At 43.8% G+C, this 8,220-nt stretch overlaps 1 protein-coding gene across 1 annotated transcript; it reads right to left on the reverse strand.

Annotated features, from left to right (window-relative positions):
• Positions 1–474: 474 nt before the first annotated feature.
• Positions 475–8,220, reverse strand: PPP1R14D (protein phosphatase 1 regulatory inhibitor subunit 14D). The gene is made up of 4 exons (XM_076344599.1): positions 7,945–8,220; positions 3,585–3,680; positions 3,339–3,371; positions 475–1,300 (listed from the first exon to the last, which is right to left on the reverse strand). Exons 1-4 carry the CDS (start codon positions 8,125–8,127, stop codon positions 1,232–1,234), a joined length of 381 nt encoding a protein of 126 aa, XP_076200714.1. The 5' UTR covers positions 8,128–8,220; the 3' UTR covers positions 475–1,231.

Genomic DNA, 8,220 nt, shown 5'->3' on the forward strand with positions numbered 1-8,220 from the left:
CCAGAGTTGGCCCCTTCTGTCCCTGTCTGACAAAACACGTACTCAAAAGCTAGCCTTGAACATACTGTTACATAGGAGCCCCGCTGGATATGACTCAGCAACTCATCTCTTGTGTTTGAGTGGCAGGCATGAGAGCGTAGGCGCAGGATATAATGTGAGAGTCTACTCTGCCTAAGCAATCAGCCTCCCTTTGCTGTCTTATTTCCTAGCCACATGTGTCAAGTTACTGACTTGCTGAGAGGCTGGATGTAGTTTCCTCTGTATTTTTCCAGCCATACGTTAGTTGTAGCCAGAAGAGTTTGTGCAGCAAGACAATGTGTCCTACCTCACTTCTCATTTGTGAGACCTACCTGTCTGCAAAAGACTTGCTCCAAGATGCTCCGTGCAGGGAAATTGGGAGCGGGTGTTTTTTCACTTCAGTTTTTCTTTAGTGTCTAAGAAGAGAGCAAAAGCAAGCAGGGCACAGCTGTTTTTCTCTGTTTTAATATACAAAATAAGCATTTTTCCAACATCTTTTAAATGATGAGAAAAATCATTCCCAGACCTTGCTCCTTTAGAAGACACTTCTAGATCATTAAGTCCTAAATTCCACAAAAAGGAAAAGCAATCTTTCTTCCATTAGCCTTAGCAGCTGTTTCACTAACTTCCCCTTAAGTAGACCAGGTGCACTCAAACATTTTCCTTCCATCCTACTGTATATTTTCTGTCCAACCTTCATGAATAACAGGGCTTAGTAAGACTTACAAAGTACGTGCAATGCTGTAGAGTCAGGTACAGCAGTAACAGCTGGGTCCCAGCCAGACTGAAACAGCGTGCAGCTTAACAGTAACTGATTTTCCATGTTGATGAATGAGTGATAACCAATGCCTTATTTTCCTTGCAGTGGATGGAAAGAAAGAAGTCTTGATGAGCTCCTGAGAATTGTATTCAGTGCTCCTCAGCCAGCATGGAAATTCCTAGAAGAAACTAAAGGAAGGACATCTTGTCCTGTTCCCCAGGTTAACATGCCCTTTAAGGATCAAGAAAACGTACAATCTAGCTCCCTGCTGTGCGCGTAGATCTGGAAGGAGTGGAGACTTCAAACCACTGGGACAAAGTTCGCAAACTTGGTGATGTTTCTCAATAACAGTAAGTCCTAAACATATTCTGAAGTGATGTTGCTGATCCTGGTTTTTGTGGGGAAGAGACACGTTTCCATGTGACCAAAGCTGGGTGTTCCATGTGGGCAAGGTCATTTCTTCTGAGGATTGGTGACTCTCCGGAGACCTTTCAATCGACTAAGCAATTCCGTAATGAAGTCCTACAATGAGAATTGGTTGAAGAAGGTTGTCACGTTAATTCCAGCGCTCACCAGCCCAAAGAGTACTATGGCACTTGCGTTATTCCCACATTCGCCTTCATGTTGAGCAGAAACCAGAATTTTGACATGTATCGAGCAAACCTATCTCTTAGCTTAGGGAAGGAGACCTTTTGATGGATGAGAAGGGTCTAAAAGCCCCTCTACTTCCCTTCCCCTGTCTCCCTCTGGAGCAGCCTTGTTTACTTTCTCCCCAGGAGCCAGCCTGCCCCTCTTCATCCCAGCTACCTACTTTTTCCACCTTGAGATGACCTCAGGATGCTGTTGTCCTCTGTTAGGTTCCACTGCTTCCTGTTGCCACCATAACCTCCTGCCCACTTCTGCTGCCCTCCCAATCTAGGGCAAAGCAAGCTGTCCCTCTTGTTGAACCTGTAAAGCTCCATGTTGTGGATTGCAAACCATCTTAGAGCTGTGCCAATTCTACAAGGAAGTGGCCGGCAGAGAAGAGGTGGAGCAAAACACCCGTAGGACTAATGATAACCTGGAGCAGGGGTTGAGGACAGGCAGAGCAGGCAGGAGATAAACCTCGACTACTTTGCTGACACAGCCAAGTACTATGAACTAAACTGGACCATCTGGTTATTCCAAGCAGAAGTCAATGTGACTAGTGCAGACTTTACCCCCTGCATGACAAGTAACATCACCATAAAGGAGTGCGCAGCCTTTCTTCACCCAAACAGATAGCTACATGTCCTTGTAATTAGGCAAGGTCACTGGAAGTATTGCAGCTTGTTACCATCTGTGCTGTGTGGAAGCCCAGCTTCCTCACTTGGGTGATCAGAGGTTGCCTGCCACAGCATGCTCTGGAAGTCAATGCCTAGGATCATACATACCTTTTCCGTCAGTCCCTTCAGAGGAAACCAGTTTGTTTCCTCTCTCTGCTTTCTGCAAATAGGCTGCTGTGATCTTTCAAGGGGACTGGATTCAAGATCACCAGGGTGAAAGTACGTATTTTTGCTAAAGGGGCAGCAGTTAGCAAGTACCATGCTGTCTGCAAGACACTTTCACGGCTCATGAAAAAGAAGAGCAAACTCTTTTCAGTTATCTCTCTGGGAATGTGGGGTTCTTGCCTAAGATCTGAAATTCAGACACTCGGAAAACTATTTCCCTATTGCCAGCCTTGTCTGCTGAACCCCTGCTAGGAGACTATCTGTAATGGTTGCTACAGCCGAGTTTAATTTCAATGATAGTCGTGCATCCACCTCATTTTCTGTATGTTCATCACTGTACAGCTATATAGGCTTGACAAGATGTGGAGACTGATGAATGATGTCCAAGCACAACGTTCACATGCAATGCATGTGACTGAAGCAGTGATGGGAGACCTCATTTTGCACAGGTATGCAGTGCAGTGAAGGCAATTGCTGTGTGGTACATGCACTACACAGCAAAGCATTGGGCTCCACTCCTTTGGACATTGTGACAGCTTGTGGGATTTCTTTAACTCTCTAACTCAAAACCAGTACTTGTAAAGTTCACATGGGGAAAAGAAAAAACACGTGTAAAACTTAACTTACGTGGCCACTGCTCAACAATTATCTGCCCAATCCAATCTGAGGGCCATTCTACATTCTTGTCACTCGTAACACTAGAGTGGTTTAAGCTAAGAATGCTTTAGTTAACAGTGTGCAAGACGGTTATGTGAGCTGTATCACTGTCTATGGCTTTTCTACGCTGAGGAGCAAATAGCAACTCAGCCTGGTCAGCTTAGGATGTCCAAAACATGGAATGAACTTTCTTTGGTTGTAAAGTGTAATTCCTTATTTGCTCCACTGGTCTGCCTTCAGCTCATCCATGTAGATTTACATGTATTTTTCTAACACAGCAGGATAAAGTGGCAAACACCTCCCATTGGGAATTAAACAAATCTGCAGCGTCATGTTAGGTACAGTAACATCTTGGCGCTTCAGCCAAGCAGCAACAAAGACACACTCTTACAGAACAGTATAACATATATATATATTGATGGTGCTTCACTCACCTCTGTCGGGCTGGAGCACTCATGGAGGATTTCCTAAAAACCAAGGAGGACTCATTTTAGTATTTTATGAGTTGACCTGTTCTCCCCTCCCTACAAAAAGGGTATGTAATCTTACTACATTTGACAGGCTAAGACACAGGGAAGCATCATGCAACACTGTATACATATATTCTGTACCCCACACACCACTACTTCTCTTTATGAAGGGAGTCCCTAACTTAAAGTCACCAAGTCCCTCTATCTGACCTGTAGTTTTAATTTCTGTTCTTCATTAGGGACCTCCAGGAGATCTTCAAGATCAATTTGTGGTTCAGGAGTTGCTGCCTCTGTTTCCTCTCTTAGCTAAAAAAAAAAATAAATACACAGTTAATAAACCTTCAAACTTCTACGAGCTCTAGAGGCCATCTTTAAAGAACTGAGCAGCTGAGAAGGAACTAGTTACAATAAAATTATGCTGCAAAGTTGAGGTCAAGATATAAATCATCTCAAAATAAGGAGGATCTTGTAAAGAGGGCGTGGATTCCAGCCCCTCTGTGGTGTCTCCTACAGCCACACATCCTGATGTACACATTCTTCATCTTTTCCCACCTCAACACTTGATACCACAGCTCAGGGATTGTCGTCCATCATGGGAAAACCCTTTCAAGAATATGCAACTGCAGTTGCCAGCTGCAGTGCAAAAAATGTAAGGCAGCCTGGGACAACCCTCATCTATGAAGAGTGTGCACAAGCGTTCACCAAACAGAAATCCAGCAGGCTTAATCTTAGAGAGGCTCAACTAATACAAGGGGATTTTAGGCTTTTAGGCTAAATACATTGACATAGTTGGTATTTACGCCAAGGCTTTTTGCAGTAATGGAGAGAAAAACAATTATGCTTTTGAAAGACCTAACAATATTTTGGCAGCTTTCTCTTACAGACATGAGAGGGATATAATAGTCTCCTTTAATGTAAGAGAGACCTCAAGCTTTAGTGATTGGAGTAATAATCTTGTAATGTATGGAGGTGTTAGCTGGAAACGTTTGTAAACTCGATCACAGACACATTTTAGCTCCACATGTCTCTACAAGACTGTAAGGAAAGCAGGCTGTGGTTTCCAATGTATTTGCAAAATGAGTCTTTGACAACACAACACTAGTGATATTTGAACATAGTAATCAGCAGAATGAGGATACTGAGTAAACAGCGTGGTACCTGATTGCTGGGTAACATTTATGGATGTGTATGTAAAACATTAAACAATAAAGGCAATATTTACGGGGAAAAAAGAAACTTGTTCCGAGCAATCTCTTGATACCAAGCCAGAGAGGAAACAGAAAACCTTTGTTCAGCTTTGTTATGCAGCTGACTTAACAATAAATAATAAAAGAGTCAAATATATTGTACTGTGACCCACACAGCATTTCTTCTTCAAAGTAATAGTTTTCACATGACTGTTTAGACAACAGGTGTTGATCCAGCCTGACTTTGTCTCTGGCTAAGAAGCTAAATAGGCCAGGAGGGTGAGACAGGGTAGGAACTCCCTATGGCTTTCTGGTCCTAGTATGGATGGTGTTCTGGCTTCCACGTGCAGGGAATCATCTTGAAAATCAAAATTGTCTCCCAAGTCTTAGTTTTGTTGCAAAAAGCCTCATGATAGTAAATAGCATAGCATTCAGATTGTCTGTATCAGGAGGCTATGTTTGAACTAACTTTCCTGGCATTTGAATCTGCAATGCTGTTTATTCTGACTCTGTCACATGGGTTTCTGGAAGATGCTGAGGACCATTGCACTGCCAAGGGCAGGTGGAGCAAAGGAAGAAGCTGACAAAGAGACAATGTAATGGAAGCCGATGGATCCAAGGAAGCCCAGACTAGCAGGGCTAACTAAATAGTCTTGCCACAATGCACAGAGGAGAGCAGGAGGACCTGCTGGACACCTGGGGGATTACAAGTAATTTACTGTGGCACATGTACTTATTTGAAAAGATCCTGTGTAACCCCCTGTTGTACCCTATTAACAGTCTCTGACCTGGCACAGCATCATGTTATGTAGTTCCTGGTAGCAAATCTCTTAAGTTGGCCCAAATACACCAGGAAGTCGGGAAATCTGTTGTGCTGGAGAGATGCTAACAAAGGCAATCCACTGGCAATCTGCTCCCGTAAGGACATCGCTGGATTTCTCACTCTTGCCTGCTGGGATTTTGTAGTAAGGAAAAAATATCCCCTTTGGGCAGCTACTCTGGTGACAGTAAACTGCTCCTAATTCGCAGAAAACCAGAAGTGATAACGTAACCTGGCTTGTTTTTCTGACACCTTTACAAGTGTACATATGTAGATTTGGGCAAGTAGGAGTAGCACACAGGGAGCCTTATCTTGGGTCATGTTACTAGTGGTACCAAGTGCTTCTCATCTATCTAAAAGAAAACCCCCAAACCTTCTCTTTAAAACTGCAGTAATTCCCCAAACGGCATGATGTTCTGTTACACAAAGCAGCAGCCATTCTCCTTGCTTAGCTCTGGCAAATCTCAACAGTCAGGCTAAGGGCTCTCTGAACTGAGCTATCAACCCCAGGGACAGTCCCTTAAACGCCAGTGGAGGCATGGTTGGCAAGCGACACTGTCACTGCCGCTGTTCTTTTGAACAGCTTTCACTCACCAGGACCACCCCTCTAGCACTTCGCAAACACGCTGAATTTTGCCTGTCTGACTAGGTCTAACGATAACATCTGCTCCTATGGACACTATATAATGTTTCATAATGCATTATCAAGATTATTACTATCATTTCATAAACTATAGAAAACAATTGGAAATTCACAATTAAGTCTTGAAGAGATTATGAGCTTTTATCCTTTGTCATTTTTACTAAACAAGCTATAAAATTGTTTGGGAAGTCTAAGAATGTTAATCAACAAACCAGGAGCAGTAATGTACTCATTTTCAGAGGAGCCAAGCATTTGTGACAGAAGGAAAGACCTTTTTCTCCATATTTGTTTTCTGCTGCATGTTCTTTGCATATAGCATAAATTAGAACAGAAACTATTTTTCTCTCCCAACATGGCATGAGAACCTGGTACATTCCCACAAATATCAAATAGGAAGCAGCCACACAGAAAATGATGATAATAATGATGATAATAATAATAATAAACAACAGCAGCAACAACAATAATAAAGACAGCCTCAGAGACAGTTCCTGAAGTTTGGCTCTTCAGCCATGGAGTTGACATCGTTCTATGGCTCTCAGGCCCAGAAAATCAGCCTGGGCAGGCAAAAGCTTCTCTGTACCATCATGGCATATAGCACAAAAATCACCTTTCCTGGGCTGTTCTAACATGTCCAGTTCCACTGTTGATTGCAATTTGAAACTGCTGATGCTCAGAGTGGAAGACTCTAAGCAATCATCAGCTCTTTTTTCCTTGTATCTCAAAAATGCGCTTAACGCTGTGCTGGGGTGCAAATACAGAAAACAGGGCAGAAAGGGCTTGACAGTTCATTTAGTCCATCCCCATCCAGGACATGAATAAGCTCTTTTACACAATTTGTTAAACCCATCTATGTCTTCTGTTGAAGATGTACTGGCTTGTGAGTCAAGAAAGCTATGTTCTCTTACTGCATCAGCCATTGCCCTACAGATAAAAGCAAAACGCTTAGTCAAGCTGTTTAAATGGGTTTAAGACCATGATGTACAATATGGGAAATCCTTTCACCTTTTCCTGTACCACACTCCAAAGGAATTATCTCAAACATGGAAAAGCACTATCCCTTCTGAAAGCTCCCAGTGTAAGTAAGTGCCATCCATCTAAGCACAAAATATGAATAGAAGTGATACTACCAGGTTAAAATTTCAGTGTATCCAGCCAGTGCTGGAACTTGATTTAAATGTCACACTACCCTTAAGAAAAAATGTACCCTGCAACATCTCAAGTAAAGACTGGTACCATTCAGGTGCTGGACCTCGGCGCTCCTGGATCTTTCTTAGTGGGACAGCTCTCAGACAGGCAGGAAGAATTTAGGAGGGACTGTTCCTGGTGCAAAGGGAATCTCAGGCAAGGAAGACAGCTCTGGGGATTTGTGTAGGTGAAGGCATAAGATCTCTACATTTGAGAATGTATTTTTTTTTTCTTTTTTTCCCTGCTGCCAGTAGTGTGTCCAGACTCAGCAGCTACAGATACGGCATTATCCGGAGTGTCTCATTCAAACAGCAGCTATAGCTACACTGTTGTGACCAAAGGAACAAGGATACACTGATAACTCTAACCCAGCTAGCTTAGATACTGCTTGCAGCAAAGCCACTCACACATGGAGCTCAGTAACAAGAATCACTCTGGGTTTGTACATCTCTCTAGGTTCTGCACTCGTGCTGAGCAATAGCTACACCCCCCCAGCAGGTGCAAGACCAGAGAGTTTAAACCTAGTTGGATTATATTGGTGCAAGCTTCGCCGACTGCAGGCACACCAGTCAGAGAGAGTGCTGTAGCAGGTGGCAATGAGATACCTAACGAAGACCGAAGGTGAGAAGGTACTTCCAGTAAGGCAGAGCAAGCAAACTTCTGTCCCAGCACGCGGGGCCTCTAGTCCCGTTCACCTGACGAGTGAGGGGCTGATTTGCCCCAGCTACTCACCCGGCATTGGTACAGCTCCTGCAGCTGGGCGTTGATCCATTCCTCCAGGTCTAGCCAGCGCTGTAGGTCTTTGCGGTTGTACTTTATAGTTAACTTGCCCAGTTTCCTGTGTGATGATTCCTCCCCAGTTTTCTCTGGCGTCTGGAAAGTCACCCGGGGCAGTGCGCTGGAGTTGCTGGCCATGCTCACCGCTTCCTCCTTCTCCTCCTCTGACAGCAGGAACTCCCTCACTCCTTTTCTCTGTCTCCTTTAACCAACACCTCTCTGCAACTACTG

This window comes from Aptenodytes patagonicus, chromosome 7 (genome assembly GCF_965638725.1).
Source record: "Aptenodytes patagonicus chromosome 7, bAptPat1.pri.cur, whole genome shotgun sequence".
Classification (NCBI taxonomy): Eukaryota; Metazoa; Chordata; class Aves; order Sphenisciformes; family Spheniscidae; genus Aptenodytes; species Aptenodytes patagonicus.

What these genes read in the sequence shown, in the direction of transcription:
- PPP1R14D (XM_076344599.1), bottom strand. Translation starts at nt 8,127, where the DNA reads ATGGCCAGCAACTCCAGCGCACTGCCCCGGGTGACTTTCCAGACGCCA. An exon ending in AACAGAAATTAAAACTACAG is followed by an intron (nt 3,372 to 3,584) that starts GTCAGATAGAGG and finishes CTTGGTTTTTAG; the next exon opens with GAAATCCTCCATGAGTGCTC. An exon ending in AGTGCTCCAGCCCGACAGAG is followed by an intron (nt 1,301 to 3,338) that starts GTGAGTGAAGCA and finishes TTCTCATTGTAG; the next exon opens with GACTTCATTACGGAATTGCT.